This window comes from Chinchilla lanigera, unplaced genomic scaffold, assembly GCF_000276665.1.
Source record: "Chinchilla lanigera isolate Chin_1 unplaced genomic scaffold, ChiLan1.0 scaffold00067, whole genome shotgun sequence".
NCBI lineage: Eukaryota > Metazoa > Chordata > Mammalia > Rodentia > Chinchillidae > Chinchilla > Chinchilla lanigera.
Window position 1 is genome coordinate 3,235,147 of NW_004955468.1, and position 19,094 is coordinate 3,254,240.

Sequence of the window (19,094 nt, forward strand, 5' to 3'; positions counted from 1 at the left end):
GATGTTTAGCTGCTATAAAGAGCAATTCAATGGCTTAGGAAGAAAACTGGTGGCACGTCAGAGTTGGAGGGCCACTTCCGGGGCACGCAGAGGCCACGCCCTGCCCGAGAAGGCTTGCCCGTAGCTGCTGGACACTGCACTATAGGTAAGGGTTACCGAGGAAAGAAAGAAGGCAGCAAAAGAACATGTGTAACAGGAAGCCACACCTGCCACGATACTTCTGCAAGGTGAGGAAATGTGTTTACCTTTGTGGCAATGGGACTGTGTGTGATGTTTACTTCTATACTTTTACTATCGTTTATCTGAGTTGTATCTATCTGGATTATACACAGTAGGAGTTTTTGAAAGACTGAAAATACAGGGAATAATAAGTGAAATTTAATTAACAGTCAGGTGACTTGGGCCCTTTTGAAAAAAACAAACCAACAAAAGCCTCAAACAAAATAATGCTGGGGAAGGAGGTTCCAGGACTGGCTTTCTGAGTGTTCTGAGTGGCTCGCTGAGTGGCTGAGTGGGAACGGCCCGGACTCCCCCTCTAGGAGCTGAGCTCAACGAGCAGTTAAGGGGCCCACATCTCACTCACCATTCTACGATCTCTGGGTGAAGAATGGTGTTGTTGACACTGAACCTGCAGAGAGAAAATAAACCAAGCCCATTAGTTCAATGGTCTATTTCCTAGTAAGAAGTACCTCATTCAAGACATACACACCATGACCAAGAGAAATCTAAAATCTTTTTTTTGAGACAGCATCTTGCTAAGTTGCCCAGGCTGGGCTTAAACTTGGATCTTCCTGCCTCACCCTCCCGCAGTGTTGGAGTTATATGCATGTACCGCCATGCCCCAGCTTGCTCTCTGACCTTTTTAACTTCCTGACCCGCAGAAAGTCTGCTGCTCACCTACCACGGCCAACCTGGTGGCCCGGGCCAGGACTCCGAAGTGCAGCAAGTTGGGGCTTCTAGGTTGTAAACTACTATCCCCACCCTACACTGGCCAGACAGCAAAGCCTCTTCTGTCAAGTACATCAGCATATACACATACAGACTACAGACATGAGCACCAGAGAGGAAACAGAGAGAAAAAGGAACAGAAAGGCTATTTGAAAAAAAAAACAATCATGGCAGAAAACTTTACCAACTTGAAAAATACTAATCTACATATCCATAAAGCTCAATGAACTCCAAGTAGGGTAAATTCAAAGAGGTCCACACCTTAGACACAGCCTGTTCAAACTGTCAAAAGAACACAGACGGGAATACACACAAGAGGGAGTCCTTCAGACTGTAATGAAAGCACACTACCGAGTGCCTTGAATCCACAGCAAGAAAAAAAGGTCACTGAGAAAGGTAACCATATAGGCGACTGACTATAAAGACAGTATAAATAAATGTTTTATTTCTAGCTTCTTTTTTCTCTCATCTGACTTAAATGACAACTGCATAAAGTGGCCATTGCAAATCTGGGTTGATTAGCACAAAATGAATAAAGGTGCAACCTGTATCCAGAACAGCAAAAAAGGAAAGGAAGGAAATGGAGATACACTGGGACAAAGTTCTTGTATACTATTGAAATTAAGTTGATATTAACACAAATCAGATTTTTATAAGAGTAAGGGGTCAATAGTAATCCCTAGGGTAATTACTAAGAAAATAACTAAAACAGAAAGAAAAAATAAGATGGAAATCAAAATGGCACAATACAAGAAAAAAAAGAAAAGAAAAGAAAAACAAAAGAAAATAGTAAGGGAAATACTGAGGAGCAAAAATATGATTACAGAAAACTAACTTTTAAGTGGCAGAAGTGCTTCCATATTACTAATTACTTTGGATGTAAATGGATTAAGTTTTCCAAAGATTGGCAGAATTAAAAAAAAAATTTTTGAGACAAGGTCTCACTATGTGCAGCTCAAGCTGGCCTTGAACTCACAATGTAACCTAGGCAGGCTGGCCTCAAACTCATAGCAATCTGCCTGCCTCAGCCTTCTGAGTGCTGAGATTACAGACATGACACCACACCTGGCTGACAGAATGAATTTATACAATGACCTAACGATATGTTCTAAAAAGATACATTTTAGATTCAAGGCTTCCAATATGTTATGAAAGTGAAATGATGAGAAAAGACGTATTACACACACAGAACCCAAGAGGGAGCTGGAATAGCTCCCTTTGAACAACTAACATCACACAAACTTTTAAACAAACAATTTTACTAAAGACAGTGGGCATTTTATGATGCTACATGGATCAATCCATAAAAAAGATATATCAACCAACAACATGTGTATTTCATAACAGATCTACCAAATTTACAAAAATAAAAAGGATTATAAGTTATGATGAATACTGTATGGCAACAAACTGGATAAACTATTTGAAGTGGAGAAACTTCCAGAGACATAAACCATCAAACTGACATGAGAAACAGGAAATCTGAAAAGACTTATAAAAAGTAAAGAGACTAAGCCAGTAACTAAAAAACTCACAAAAAGCCCAAGACCAAGGTCTTTGCTAATGTGTTCTACCAAATGTTTAAACAAAGATAACATCAATTCTTCAAAACCTCTTTAAAAAACTGAAAAGGAAGAAATACTTTAAAACTCATTCTATGAGCTCAGCATTACCCTGATCCTAAAACTAGAGAAAAGAATCACAAGAAACTATAGAAATTGCTTATGAATAGAGACACAAAATCTCCCACCAAGCGCCCTGTGAATATAGACACAAACATTTATACCAAAATACAAGCAAATAAAATCCAGCAACATTTTTAAAAAGATCAAGTGGGATTTTTTAGGAATGTAAGATTGCTTCAACATAATGAAAATCAACCAACGTAACATGTCATATTAATAGAATATAGGACAAACCACATGATCATATCAGTAGACCAAAAAAAAAATATTTTTGACAAGACCCAACACCTTTCTATGCTAAAAACACCTAATGAACTTCGAAGAAAGAACTACTTCAATCTGACAAATATCATTTAGAAAAACACACAACTAACATGCTATCGTACCTTAATTGTGAGAGACTAAAAGCTTTCCTGAAGGTAAGAAAGGAAAAAAAAGATGAGGAACAAAGCAAGGATGTCTGCTCTGCTCTTAGGACCTCCAGTTAACATTGTACCAGAAGCTCTAATCAGAACAATCAGGCAAGAAAAAGAAATAAAAATAAAAATAAAAGGCATATAGATTGGAAAAGAAGTACAACTATCTCTATCTGTAGATCATATGAGTGGTAAACGGAAAACAGAAGGGCTGGGGATGCATAGAGCACTTGCCTAGCATTTGAACCCTATCAAAGCCTTGGGTTCAATATCCAGCATACAAAAACAAAGCAAACAAACAGAAAAGCCCTGGGTGATACACACACACACACACACACACACACACACATTAGTGCTAATTATTTATATATGATCAACATACAAAAATTGATTCTATTCTTATACACTAGCAAAATAATCTGAAATGACAATTCCATTTATAACATTAAAAAGAATAAAAGTCAATTTAACAAAACTGTAAGATTCATATACTGAAAACTATAAAACATCATTTTAAAAATTAGAGAAGACCTAAACAAATGGAATAATCACTATATTCATGGTGTGGAAGACTTAATATTCTTCTGACAACAATACTTCTCAAATGGCATCTTTATGGGAATTAACAAGCTGATCCCAAAATTCATATGGACATTCAAGGCACTCAGAATAGTCACAACAATCTTAAAAGAGAAAAACAAAACCGAAGGGTTGACATGTCTCAATTTAAAAATTCACTGTAAAGCTAATGAACTAAGATAGTATGGTAATGACATAAAGATAACGTAACAAAATTGTGGCTCCAAAACTAAACCGATATGTGTACAGACCTTTTTTATTTTGGTAAAACACATACAACACAAAATTTGTCCTTCCAACCATTTCTAAGTGGTTAGCTCACTAGCATTAAGCAGTCATACTGTGACACAACCATCACTACTACACAGCTCCAGAAGTTTCCATCATCCCACATGGAAATTCTCTCTATTAAACAAGAGCTCCCCACTCCCCATACCTGGTAATCACTATCTTATTTTATGTCTCCAAAAGCTGGACTATTTTAGGCACTTCATGGAAATAGAATTACACAAAATTTGTCCTTGACTTCTGCCAAGGGTTCCAAGACAGGCCAATGGGAAAGATGATCATTTCCATAAAAAGTGCAGAAACACCTGTGTGTCCACCTGAAAAAGAATGAAATTGGGTACCTGTCTAATGCAATATGCAAAAATGAACTCAAACTGGATCAAAGACCTACATGTAAGGACTAAAAATCTATAAAACTCTTGAAAGAAAACATGGGTATAAATCATTATGGTCTTGGATTAGACAATAGTTTCTCACGTATGTCACCTAAAAACAGTGGAAAACTGAATTTCATCAAAATTAAAAACATTTTGTATATCAAAGACCCTATCAATAACCAACACAACAAGAGAAAACCTTTTAAAATCATATAGGTCTGTAACCAGAATACATAAAGAATTCTGAACAATGAAAAAAAAAAGAACAAAGAACAATGAAAAGAGGCCAATAAGAAAATGTGCAAAGGATCTGAATAGAATTTTCTCCAAAGAAGATACAGAATGGCCTAACAGCAAAACGAAAGATGCTCAACATCACTAGTCATCAGAAAATGCAAATTATACAATAAGGTATTTCACAGCCATTTAGGTGGCTATAATACAACAAACAGATAACAGCAAGTGTTGGCAAGTCTGTAGAGATATTGCACACTCATAATGCACTGCTGTTAGGAATGTAAGCTGGTGTAGCTGCTTTGGAAAGTAGTTTGGCAGTTGCTCAAAAAGTCGGTTACCATATGACCCAACAATTTCACTCCTAGGGAAATGAAAGCATATGTTTATGCAAAAATTCCTACACCAACAATCATAGAGAAGATACTTATACCAGCCCAAAACTGTAGGTAATGAAGTGTTTATCAACTGATAAATAAACAGAATATATTAAGTATCCATAAAACAATATTTTTCCACCATTAAAATTAGGAAACTACCAATTCATGCTACAATATGGATGAACATTGAACATATGGTAAGTAAAAGAAGCCAGGCAGAAAGACGACATACTGAATTATTCTATCAAATGTCAGAACAGGTGAACCCATACAGATAAAAGATAGACTACTGGTTGCTTAGAGTCAGGGAAATGGAGGAATAGGAACTGGCTGCAAATAAGTATTGTAAATGAAATGATGGTTCCACAACTCTGTTAACAAGCAAAACCTATTCAATTGTACACTTTAAATGAGCAAATTGTATGGCATGTGAATTAGTTCCAATAAAACTATTTTTTAAAACTTACTGAACTGTGCAAAGATGGAATTTTATTTTACATGCAACTTTTATTTCAAAAAAGCTGATTTAGAAAAAAAAATGGACAGAACAGAAAGAAGAAATAGCTGGAGATTTTCACATTCCTCTTGCAGTGGTAAAACATGTAAACAGAGAAACTGAGAAAGATGTAGAAAATATGAGTACAGTTAAGCAACTTGACTTAACTGACATACACGGAACACTACAGCCAACAATCAGAACATATGCTCTCTTCAAGTATACATCATTTATTATAATGATCATACACTAGAATTTTCAATAAATCTCAAAGAGTTAACAGAATTTTTATTGATCACAGTAGAACTGAACTAGAAATCTATGACAGAAAGGAAACTATACAATTCCAAAACTGTCTAGAATTTAAGCAACAGACTTCCAAGTATTCTCAGTTGAAAGATAAAAGTCACAGAGAAACTAGAAAATTAAAAAAAAAAAAAGAAATCTCAGAACCTATGCATTGCAGCTAAAGCAAAGCTTAGAGGAATATTTAGAGCACTACATGTACGCAGTAGAAAAGAACATTAAAAACCAATAACCTAAACTTCCATCTCAAGAATGTCTATTTCTTCCTTCTCAAGAAACCAGAGAAAGAACTACTAAAACCTATGGATTAGAAGGAAATTTAAAAGAGCACAAATTAATGAAATAAAAAATGAGAGGCAAAAGCTACAAAGGTAAATGCTATCTTTTAATAAGCTGAACATAATTGACAAGGTGTCCCCGGGTGAGAAAATGATCCCAGGGCACATCTCTGACACAGGAGCGCCACAAGTGACCCAGAACTCAAGCTACTGGTGAGACAGCAAGGGGAGAATGGAGTGGCCCAGCAATAATGGGTCTCAGCAGAGGAGCCCTGGCGAGCCTTCAGCCCTCTGGGCTCTTTACCTCCTCCATCCCAAGTCAGGAGGGGAGTGAGCTCACTGCTGGTGTTTGAAGCATCTGTGTATGTCACAGTTGTGAGGCTGGCAGCCAGATGACCAAGGAGCAGAGCTGGGGCGGGGGGCAAAAACACACAGGCAGGCTAAAAGGATTCCAGTTCTGAATCCTCACTACACCAACAGAACTACTTGATTTAAAGTCAATATAACAGCTATGGAATCAAAGCCCTACTTGTGAAATATCACAGATACCATAGGCAGCAAAGTGGTTCAGAGTGAAGAACAGAGCAGCAGATGATATATATCAAGATGACAAGACAGACACTATCTCCCATTTCACCAAATGTCACTTTGACCTTAGGAAAAGCTATGGCTTATCTATTCAACAGCCAGACAAACTGGCAAAATTTCACTTTACACAATACCTTGCATACACACGCATGCGCACACATGAGCAGCTAAGTGACTCACCATACACACACACACACACACACACACACACACACACAGAGGGATCTATCTTTGAGCATATGCTCAAAGACACACACAAACATACGCACAGCAGGCATATACTCAGAGACACACTCATGAACAGAGACAGATCTAAGTCCCGGCTTATCCATGGACGGACGTGTTCCAAGATCCCCCAGTGGATGCCTGAATCTGTGGCCAGGACAGAACCCTATACATACTATAGTTTCTCTCATGGCAGTGATGGCAAACCATTTAGAGCTTTCAATGATACAAACAGCCCACTGCAGCACGGGTGCCACAGGTTCACCACCACTCTAGGGTATACATCTATGCATACATATTTACAGTTAAGTTTAATTTATGAATTAAGCAAAATAAGAGATTAACAGTAACTAATAATAAAACAGAATGATTATATTAATATGCTATAATGAAATTACCAGCATCATTCTTCTAGCACATTAAGGCCATTATTAAGATAAATAAGGGTTACTGGAATATAAACACTGCGATACTGCGACAGTGGATCTGATAACTGAGATGGCTACTAAGTGACCAGTGGGTGGGTAATATCTAGAGCATGGATACGCTGGACAAGGAGATAATTCATCTCCTGGGTACATGAGTGCAGGGCATGCAATTAAAAATTTATCAGCTGTTTATTTGTGGAATTTTCCCTTTAATGTTTGTAGACTGCAGTTGGCCATGGGTAACTGAAATCGCAGAAAATGAAGCCACAGACAATGCAGGACCACTGTATATACACACGCATGCAGATAAGGCAAACACACAGAAATATACACACAAACACACAGTAAGGTACATACACTTAGAAGCAAGTGAACACAGAGATTATACATACACACATTTAGACAGGTAATACTCAGACACACAAAAGATCTACATGCAAATAAAAAGATACACACAGACACACAGATTATACAGACAAATGTATATACACAGACATACACAGAAGTACATTCAGACACATACACTGAGAAGCACACTCAGACACACAGAGGAGTCCAAGGTTTAACTCTGGATGATGAAATTCAGCTATTCCTTATTTTTGTCTCTGTGCTTAACTAGTATTTTCCACGAGGAGCATATATTAATTATGTAAAAATTAAAAATCCCATGAATGCCTGGGAGGGCATCGTGGAAGCAGAGGGTAATTTCCTGGTGGGCTCCTGACACGAGTGGGCAATGACAAGTGAATAGGTGGGCCTGACCCCCTGCACCAGGCCTCTGGCTTCCTCTGTGGACTTTCTAAGCCAATGCAGGAGGGAGGACCCACACGTATACACCCTATCCCCTGCTACAGGGCTGGGGCAGGTTCTCCTATCATGGAGATTTCCATGGGCTATAATTTAAAAACTACCCCTATGCAAATTAATAGTAACCAAAAGGCCATGGGCTCCAAATCACAAATTGGTATTTTGTTGTAATTGTCAAGCTTAATAATGTCCCTCTACTTCCTGGGTTTTAAAATTCTGTATCGTTGAATATTAATATTCCTGTATTAACAACCCCAAATTCAGCATTTCATATTTAACAGCTTATTTAAATGGAATTAATTTGTAACCAATTGTCTTCAAATGTGCAAGGCAATTTAAGTAAATGCCAAAAGATAAGAAATATGCTTATCCTGAATAACCAGCTGATGTAAAATACGGACCATATTTCTCCCTCAGACAACAGCATGACCCAAGAGTCCTCTGTAACTCTCCCTCCCCACCCAGGCTCTGGGACATACAGATTCCACTTGTCTAGGAGGGAACTGCCTCAAGCCAAGGGAGTACCCCACTAAGAGATGTGAACTTGATGGATGGGTGGCTCCCAGTTCAGGCCTCGTGGGCCCTCGCAGACCATCTCTTTCCTTTTGGGGTCAAAATCTAGTCTCAGAAAAATCTGCCCTAAAATCCTCCTCCTCAGATGCTAATAAAGACTGACCACATCTGATTTAGTTCCCAGGCTGCAGGAAGCAGTGCTCCAGGGAGCCCCGGTGCCCAAACTCCACAGGAAGAAGTCCCCAGTCCATTTCACTGCAGGATTCTCCGCAGCACAGCTCCGCCCAGCTCCAGCCCAAAAACAAGTCCCCCACCAGGCCCTCGCCAGCACCTGGAAATGAGCCTCTGACCCACTCATATACCTTTTAGTCCTGCCAGAGCCCATAGTGGGACTTCTCCTGAACCTTCCCTGGGCTTTGCTACTGTTCCAATCAGGCCAAACAAGGTGCCATGGCTCGGCCAGACTCCACATTCAGCGCAAAGACTACACAGACTTCTCCTGTTGCTTCCTTCGCTCAGTCATCATCACACCAAGCCACGGCCCTGCTGAGCCCAGGGCCACAGGGGGACTGCTCTGGCCTTCGCATGTCTAACATCCAGTCTGCCTCCGGTTCCCTCTGCTCCTGCCTGCTACCGCCCCCAACATTTTGAGACGCTGCTTACTCCTGGCTATGGGCAGCCAGCAGCCTGGCTCTGATCTTGGGAGGCTCAGGAAGGTCTGGGGCCAAGGCGAAGCTCACATGGGACAGAGCCTGAGGCAAACAATCCTGAAAAGGCACACTTGGAAAGAAGATCACAGTTAACTGCCCAGCTAGACTAAGGTCCCGGAGGCCTGTGGTGGCTGGGCAGGTGAGGCTACTGTTAGTCCTCTCCTCTCTGCAGGCCAAAGGAAAAAGACAGACAAGCCAAGAGGCCAAATCTGAGCTTTCTTTAAAGCGAGAAGTCAACTGGATGTGGTGCCTATAATCCTAGCACTCTGGAGGCTGAGGCAGGAGGATCACAAGCTTGAGCTGGTGACTTAGCAAGATCCTATCTCAAGATAAAAATTAAAATAAAAAAGGCTGGGGACATGGCTCAGTAAAAGGTTTTAGGCTCAATTCCCATACACACACACACACACACACACACACACACACACACACACACACACAAAGATCAAACAAAAATTTAAAAATCTAAGCTGGAACAGCTTCAGAGAGGTTTAAAAGAGCCAAAGTAAAAGTTCCAGGAAGAAGGAGCTTCATCAGGGCAGTGAGAGGTGACTGGGGACAAACAGTTGAGTATTAGAAAGTAGGACGACAGCAAGATTCATCTTGCTTAGAAAACAGGCTATTATTATCCCCAGCAAACAACTGGAGATGCACTCGGCAGGTGGGTGAATGCGGCTGCTGAGCCGCAGTAGGACAAGGTCTCTTCCCAGCTTGGCACAGAGGCTGGGGGTGGCAAAACTGAGGTGTTGGCAGCCCAGACTGTGGGAGGCAGGGGGTGAGCTATACTCAGAGTCCAAGAATACAGATGTGACTTTCTGCAGGGCAGAGCTGGGGAGGAAGGGGCACTTGCAAGCAGAGGCCAGGGCCCCAAGTTAGTGCCAATGGCATGCAGGCAGGGGGCACCCACAGAAGCCTCCTGCTCCGGTGGAGCAACCTGCTGTTGGAGTTAGAGGGTGACAGAGGAAGGTCTGAGGCCCAAAGAGAGGAGGCATGAGCAAACCTGCCGAAGGATGGAAAGAGGAAGGAGTGCCTGAAACAGACCGGGGGAGCTAAGGCAGAGAGACAGGTACAAGGGTCTCCCCAGTGGCAAGTGAACCAAATCAGAAACTTCAGCAAGAGCCCATTACCTGGCACCCAGCACGGAGGCAGTCTCTCAGCCCAGCCCACCAGCCGAGGCACCTGCAGAGTGCCCCGTCAGCCCCCACCTGGACTGGACCATGGGGTGCGGATGGTGCAGTACATACGCTGGGAGAAACAGTACAACATTAAGTCAGTCTTGGCTCTCTGCAAAATGTCAACAGCAGGCACAGTGGCATATGCCTATAGTCCCAGCACCAAGAGGCGCAACAGCTGGACCACACACTGAAGCACACCAGGACAATTTATGGAGAACTTGACCTCAAAAAAGGGCCCCAAGTGCTGACAGGGTAAAGGATACAGTTTGTAGAGCACAGGCTTTTTATGGACTAAGAAGCAACAGGGAACAGAAGATGAGGTATGCTTTAGGGAGAGTGTGGTCAAGCCAGGTATAGACATGCACACCTATAATCCCACCTACTTGGGAGGCTGAGGCAGGAAGATTAAAGTTTGAGAACAGCTTGGACAACTTAGTGAGATCCTGTCTCAAAAATAAGGCTTGGGATGTAGTTCAGCAAGGGAGTGCTTGCCTAGCACATGCAAGGGCCTGGGTTCAATCTTCATTGCAAAAAAATACAAAGGGGGTGGTGGGGAGCAGTCAGAATTCACAGAAGGTGATCCTTCTAATGGGATGGGATGAGGCCATCACTTCTGCCCCCCACAGACAATGACAATGGCCCTGAAGCAGCCTGAAGACCCAGCTGCATCTCTCCGCAAGATCTCACAGAGCCAGCAGAGCTCTGCCTTGGGGGCTATGTCCTGAGCTCCCATCTAGGACCACGCCTGCCACATCGTGAGGAGTTCAGCAACCCCCAAAGCAGACACCGACCACTGGAGGGGGCAAGCACAGAGCCCACAGCCAAGACCCTCTGCAGCTCACTGTCACCCAGTCATCAGCCCTGCTGGAGTCCACCCAGGCCACTGCACAGACTGGGAGATTGAGACGTATGGGGCACTGGGGTTCAACTGGGGTTTGCTGTGGGCCAGTGTTCCCTGCACACAGCTATGTGCAGGTTCTGGGTGAGCATGATCTCCTGTAGTCCTTGCAATAAGCCCAAGACATGTTTCACATGGGGGCCAAGATCACAGAGCTCGTCGGTGAAGGGGTCACCTCCTCCCAGCTCAGGGTCCTTCCGATGAGGCAGAGACTCACGCAGAGGCCAGAGGGCCATTGCGGACAGTCCACAGTGTTAGCAAAGGAAGGTAAGCAGGACGCTGGAAAACAGATGCTTGGCAGGACTGGGAGGACACGTGAAGGCTAGCTCTGGACAGGCAGCAGCCGCTGTGCCCACACCCCCTCCCAGGGCCTTCGGGGAAAAGCAGCTCCACGGTCAGTATATCAAAGAGCTGGACTAATCTGCCGGGTGTGGGAGGCAGGGCCACTCTGGGCAAACTCCCGAAAGCGTTCAGAGATTTGTGTGATGAAAAGAAGTAAACCTGATACCCACTCCCCCTACCCGATCCCTTATAGTTGGGGAAGTGATACATATTCATGAGCTTATAATCCTTCTAATCATCCCTACATCGCACATACACGCAGACTCCTGCAGCTCAGGCTCATACATAATTATAAGGCACTTCCTCCGTCACTGCCTCGGTCCACTAAAGGACAACAGAGGACACAGTGGCTGCAAAGACTGCTTAGGGGGTGCGGGGGACCCTGGGGGCCCATGGTCAGGAGCTGTCTATGCTCAGCAGCCTTGAGGAGCAGGGACCTCCCCTCGAGGGTGCTTGCAGCAGTGTCACCCATGCAGGCTCACAGGGCTGGTCACCAGCAGGCAGCACTCCCTGGGGAACAAGAGGCGAGAGTGACAAGGAGGCAGATTTGCAGCTTACTCTGTGTCCAACACTGGCCCTCCTTCCTGGAGAAACCTAGAAAAGGGGCTGCTTCCAGAGCAGGATTCAGGGCCTCAGCTGAAAGCAAAGTTGGGAAATGAGGACAGGTAAAGGGGGTGCCGCCTGAGACTGGTGAAGCAGTGAATACAGGAAGCTCTGGGAGCTGGAAGAGGTCAGTGTCAGGGCTAAGGGCAGGGGGCTGCAGGGCAAGGGTGTGGTACCAGCAAGAGCCACAGAGCTCCCGGCTGCTGTCAGAGAGGAAACAGCCACCCCTGCCCATTCACAGCAGCCAGGGCTCCCTGGGCACTTCCACTGTAGAATGACAGAGAAGGTACCTTCCTTGAAGTAAAAGATGGAGTGATTTTAGGCAAATTAGTTTTTTTAAGCATTTTCTCAAAGTGTCCAATCAAATCTTTTTTGTTTTTTGGTGGTGGTGGTGGTATGGGAATTGAACACAGCACCTTCATATTGAGCTACCCCAGCCCTTTTTCTTTCTTTTTATTTTGAGATAGGGTTTTCCTAAGTTGTCCAGACTGGGCTCAAACTTGCAACCTTCCTGCCTCAGCCTCCCAGAATGCTGGGATTACAGGCATGTGTCACCGGCCCTGATTTCACATTCACTTTTAGAAGCCTCCTGTATTTCACGCCTTGTGTAGAGAAAGACCCACTGACAAAGGTGTGAGTATTTGGAGGATGGAGATGCTCCAGTGCCCCGGGACTTACTTGCTGATGCCCTCGAAGGAGGCCTCCCTGCAAACACTGCCGCTGTCCGTGTTAACACCACGCTGAAGAGAAAACATACACAGAGTCACACAGGGCCACACAGTGTCCCCACAGCCTGCCCAGGAGGGCCTGCCTCCTCTGGTCAGACTCAGGACAGGTGAGAAGAGGGAACGCACACCCCAGCCTAGCAAACCCTTCCCTATCGCAGTCCCCAGCCCAACAAGGCTTCAGCCAGGTAACTCCAAGCCAGGCGCTCTTGTCTGGGCTACGGCTTGAAAAGCAGAGGACAGCAGGGCACTGTGGCATAGGTCTGTAATCCCAGCACCCTGGGAGGCTGAGGCTTGATCACACATTCAAACCAGCCTGGGCAACTGAGTGAGATCCTGGCTCAAAATAAAAAATAAGAAACTAGCTGGGAATGTACCTTAGTGTGAAGGCCCTGGATTCAATCTCTAGTCATACACACACACACACACACACACACACACACACACACACACCAGCATGAGATCCAAAAGAATACAGCCAGCCCTCTATATTAACACATTCTGTATCCACAGATTCAACCAACTATATTTGAAAATACTTAGGAAAAAAACTATCTCTACTGAACAGACCTTCTTTTTATCTTGTTATCATTCCCTAAACAATACACTGATACCGTGTAACAATTATTTACATAACATTTACATTGCATTAGATAGTATGAGTACCTCAGAGGTGATTTAAAGTGCAGGGGAACACTGTACTGGGTAGGTTATACCCGAATACCGTTTTATAAAAGGGACTTGGTATCTGCAAGTTCTAGAATCTGGGGAGTGGGGAGGGGTCCTGGAACTAACCCTATAGATTCAAAGGGATGACAGTCAAATCCCACTCTTCTAGGGATGCGGGCCTGACATCAGGCAGGACTCTGGTGGAGCTGTTAACATCCCTCTCCTTTTGCTAACTGTAAGGAGATGTCATATGCCACCAAACAGAGGTAGAAACAAAACAGAAGGGTCAGAGAAAAGCATGCCACCCTACAGAGGGAAAGCGTTTTAAATTGCCATTGCTTTCTCAAGAACTCTGTCTGGATCGATGTCTAACTGTACACCCAAACAAAACTCTGGGCCATCTTTGACCACAATCATCTGCTGTAACCTTCCATGTTAGCCACCAAAACAGCAGAGTGGAATAGAGTGACCAACTGCTAAAAAAACCAATCATTAAGAACTATTCCTGTAAAAATCAATTAACAAAGGAGAAAAGGGTCATTCTGGGAGGAAGGAGGGTTTTATATATGAAATCTCAAGGTCAAAGGACGACAACAAAGCACGCTTCTTCTCTGAGACATCCCAGAGCCCTAGTGCCCGCCCCCCAACCCTGCCAGGGCACCAGGAGCCCTCTCTGCACCCCACCCCGCCTCCACCTGTGCCTCCCAGCTTGGCTACCTTGAGGGCAGATGCCAATGGTGTGGGTTTTTTTTTTTCAAATTCTAGTAACAACACAGGAGATGTGATGCAGGAGTAAACTGACATTCTACATCCACAAAGTTCATGAGCTCAGTCCAACTCAACTATATCTAGCTGGATTTTAATCCCAAGATAAGGGTGGCACCTTATCTACCGTGGCCTTGAGACAGGACACAGAACAACCCAGGGAGACTTGAAGACAGGTTCAGCATTTCGACAGAGCAAGTGTCATGACTTAACACCAAAGACCATTCCTCCCGGCTGCTTAATCATCCTCTGTGGCCCCAACATTGGCAGAGGCAGCCCACTCCCTAACACCCCTTTCCTCTGCCCCGCTCCATGACACCAGCCACTTACCAAGGTGAGGAGGACAGAGGGGTTCTTCGACATCAGGACACTGGCGATCTGAAAGGTCAGAAAGAAAAATTCACTTTCAAGAAAATTCTAGAAAAACTCACACAAAGGGGTGTGATATGATGTATATAAATGACTATTCAATAACGACGGCACACATTTACGAAATAGGTCCTCAAAACGGGTGGTGCTGCTGTCCCCATCCTGCAGAGGAAGAAACTGAGGCTTACAGGATTTGATGGACCTATGAAATCTATACAAACAGCAAGCAGTAGAGAGGGTGTCAAATCTAAACCAGCCACTCCTCACCATGCAGCTTCCTGCAGCACACAGACCCCACCTCCCAACAGCTAAACCTGCCAATCTCCCAAGGCCAGCAGGTCAGCCCACCTGCCAACTCCTTCCTAAAAGAGCCATCCCTCCAAACCTTCAGGCACAGGGTCCCCCGGGCAGATGCCTCCCCTCCCAGCTCCCCGTTCATCTCCTAGATTGTGAAGAGTCTGCTTTTCTAACTGCCACCCTTGGGCCTCCACCCCATGCTGGGCTCTCCAGCCCTCCACCCTGCTCTGCTCAGACCTTCCGATCCTACAGTTGCATGGCTGCTTTCTCCCCCAGCATCTTCAGCAAGTATCGCGAGAGCTTGCCTCACCACACCTCTGCAGGGCTCTCCCCTCTGCCTGGAATGCCTTCCTCTGACCCTACTACTCCATCACCCACTCAGCACTGAGCCCCCGGCCACCACCACCCCCAGGCAGCCTCAGTCACTCCCTTTCTACCACCCCACTGGGATCATCAATCTCCTATTGGTAGGAAGGTATCTGTCAGACAACATTAGCTGTGACACCACTGCCCCAAGGGTGCTGGCCACCCTGTTGGGGGTAATTTCATCCTCTCCTGACTCTCGGCCCTCTGTGTGTGTCTTGCATCTTAACTACTGCATGTCTGGCTGTACCTGAGCCCCTGCAGCCCTGTCCCTCCTCATCCCCGCCCCACCCCAAGTGCTCTGACACCCTCAACACAACACGAGGAGAGGAAGGAGGAGGTGTTGTGGTGCTAACAGACTGACTGGGCTAACATCAACATACTCTATCCCGCACATGTTTAAAGTGGGCATTTTGATAAGTTTTGACACATGGATATACAGCTTCTTAAATACTGAGATGCTCCCAGAGAAAAGCTGGAATACACTGAAAATTATGAAAAGATAAAATGCACCTGCAATCCCATCCCCAGAGACATTTTGTTTTGCACATAAAAAACAGAGATCTGTAATGACATTTGGATCATATGAAATTACATGCTTCACTTATCTCCTGTCATTAAATATTCTTCAAACACACAATTTTCAGCAGTCACCACCAATGGGGAGGATAATGCTCAATAAGTCCTTGATTATGGCCTGCACCAGTCATCCTACACACATCATCTCACGGAACCACCCACGAAGATGCTGCTCCCAATGTCCAGACCTCACAGAGGAGATAGGTTTGCAGGTCATCAGAGAACTTGCCCAAATTCACAGGTAGGATACAGCAAAGTTCAAATTGGAACCTGTGGCTGTGTAACGGTCTCTCTTAATGGACACGCCGTAATTCATTTGTGCATTCCTGTATCGAGCACCAAAATTATCCCTAATGATTAGTTATGATAAACAGTACCGTGATGAGCATGGTGGGATATAAGGCTTTATTTCCTTAAAATTCAATTCCTTAGGCAGAGGTGGTAAGTACACACCTAAAACTGCCAGCGCTTTGGGAGGCTGAAGCAGGTGAACCACAAGTTTGAGCCCAGCCTGGGCAAGTTTGTGAGATCCTGTCTCAAAATAACAAGAGCTGGAGAAGTAGCTCAGTGCAAAGGCCCTGAGTTCAATGTACTGAAAAAAAATAAATAAAATCCTTAAAAAACTTACTTCTTTAAAAAAGAAAAAGAAACCGAATGTGACTCAGTTGAACTACTGTGCTGGGTCAAAAGCCATATACTCTGTCAAGGTTTATGACACCCACAGCCAAGTGACACCCAAGTACTGCACACAGCAACCCCCCGTCTGCCCAGACCCTCCCTCCGTCACTCAGTAACTGCTCTGAGAATGACTGAGCCCCTCAGCCTCTGTGCTGCACAATGAAAGGCTCAGCTGAATCCCTCCCGGAGGAGGGGGGAGCTCATTAAAAGGAACAGAGCTGCACATGTCAGGCCCTGGGTGTGTTGTTACGTTGCCGTGAAGGGTCTACATTCATCAGCACACAACGATTCCATCAATTACAGCAGCAGAATCAGAGAGCGAGAAGGCACTTGGGGATTGTATCCGCTATTGTCCTTGGGAGAGAGGAGCTGGATAACAAATGTGCGGGCTGATGGTTTTCCTCTCCGCAACGACTCTCCCGACGTGCTGGTTAGGAATAATGGAAAAGAAAGCCGCCCTCGCTGGCCGCCTGACGCACAGATGACCAAGGTCCAACGCTGATAGCAGGCTGTGTGTTGGCAAGCCTGGGCAGGGCAACAGCTTTTATTGATCACAACTGCCTGAGTGGGCCCTGGTTACCTCCATGGCTGCAAAGCCTCTCCCGGCCCACAGCTCCATCCGCCCTTCCCCACGGAGACCCATTAGCACTCGGCTCTCATCGGCACACCATGATGCTGTGCCTCAAAAATTAAGGGAACATGGCACAGCTGTGTGTTGCTGGCTTGAAATGCAGTCCCAGCACACACGGCAGCACGATTCTGTCAACCCAGGGCGTCATTTCCATAAAGCGGTGGCCACTGGGGACCCATCAGCTCTCCCCAGCCAGGGCTATTAAACGCCCCTGCCTTGCTACAAGCCACGGCCCAGCATTGATCTCCCGGGCAGCTTGGCCTCCCTGGCTGGTCGTGGTGGACGGCACCCGCAGAACTCATCAGAGCCCTGTGGGCCTGGATCCTGCTCTGGGGATGAGCAGAGGCTTCCCATAGCACCACACATCTAGCCCTGTGTAAGCCTGCAGGCACTCCTTACACAGAGGACAGACAGGACTTTCCCAGTGTAGGTTGGAAAGCCCACAGGGTCCCAAAGGGTGGGGCTTTGCCCTGCAGGCACTGAAGCTCTTGAAAATAAATTGTTGCTCAGGGCGGGCTCCTGAAACATTAGCGCACACTGGTGGCCTGCATTGCTTTTAAAATTGAGGATTTGTTTCTAAAATGGAATCATCACAAATAACATGGATGTGCAGCTACTCTGGAACAAGTACAGTATCTAGCAGCCCCTTCAAAGGACGGGTGGCTCTCCTGGCCCCACCACTCCCTGATGTTTCTCCAGGCTGGGGCTGCGAGGCAGGCGGCACCTATCCCTGCGGTGTTGTGGTTGTTTCTCTGTCATTCATTCTGCCTACATCTGAATCAATGACTCTGGTCCTTTCTAGCATTTGCTCAGTGCCATAAAGGAAGACAAGTGTACAAAACACATCCTCCACCCTGTTGCCTCCAGCTGGTTAGGGACACCAGCCCCCGCACGGAGGCTTCACAACAAGGTCAAGCCCCCTGCCAGGGTCTCCTGAGCAACCCCTTCCCAACGGTTCAACCCAGTTTCCTTCATGAAGATGAGAGGAACTATAGACAGGCTGGTCTGTCATCGTATTGGGTGATGGGGCCGTGGCCTGGGGTGGGGGCTTCCTGCCCTTTTTCAGAGGAGACAATCATGCACTGCCTGCTGTCTGCAATTTGCCAATGGCCAAGGCAGCCTGAAGTCAAACAGGGTTGAGCAGTGTAGAACCAGCTCAGCGATCCCTTCCCTGCCACCTTCCATGATGGAGTAGGCCTGGATGCCCCTCAGCCTCCCTGTACAGCCCAGCAGTTTGCACTTTTGGGCAGCTCTATTTTGAACTATATAAAAATAAAAGATGTGTGAGATCCTGCATCACCTTGACCGAAGTGTCCTGTAGCAGCCCCTCATTCTGATAGAGCAAGAGTAGGGCTGGAGGGCCTGGTCTCTGGGCCTGGAGGTGCTGGGGTTGCATCCCAGCACTTACACCGCCAGCTGTGGGACCAAGGACAAGGCCCTTCACTTCTCAGCCTCCACCTCCTCTGCTGTAAATGGGGCTGGCGCTGCAGCTCATCACAGAACAGGGGAGAAGGATGAAGGGATCCATGCCACCCCAAGGTGAAGCACCTGTGCCACTGTTAACACGAGCCCTTGCTTCCAACGAGAATAGCAGTCATAACAGTAACAAACTGATCCACACGGACAATGATGGTGACGGGCGCTGTACTTGAACTCTACTGATGCCTTCATTTAAAATTCTACCTTAAGGGGCTGGGGATTTAGCTCAGCGGCAAAAGCGCCTGCCTGGCAAGCGCAAGGTC

The 19,094-nt window shown here is 45.5% G+C and overlaps 1 protein-coding gene across 2 annotated transcripts in view; it reads right to left on the reverse strand.

The window, feature by feature from the left end:
• The window catches only part of Pepd (peptidase D), a 129,424-nt gene that overhangs the window by 87,276 nt on the left and 23,054 nt on the right, over window positions 1–19,094 (reverse strand). For both annotated transcript variants that reach the window (XM_013522478.1, XM_013522477.1), the window contains 3 exons: window positions 14,766–14,813; window positions 12,955–13,016; window positions 584–628 (listed from right to left, as the gene is read on the reverse strand). In XM_013522478.1, coding sequence (XP_013377932.1) covers window positions 584–628; window positions 12,955–13,016; window positions 14,766–14,813 — 155 coding nt within the window. The remainder of the gene's footprint in view (window positions 1–583; window positions 629–12,954; window positions 13,017–14,765; window positions 14,814–19,094) is intronic.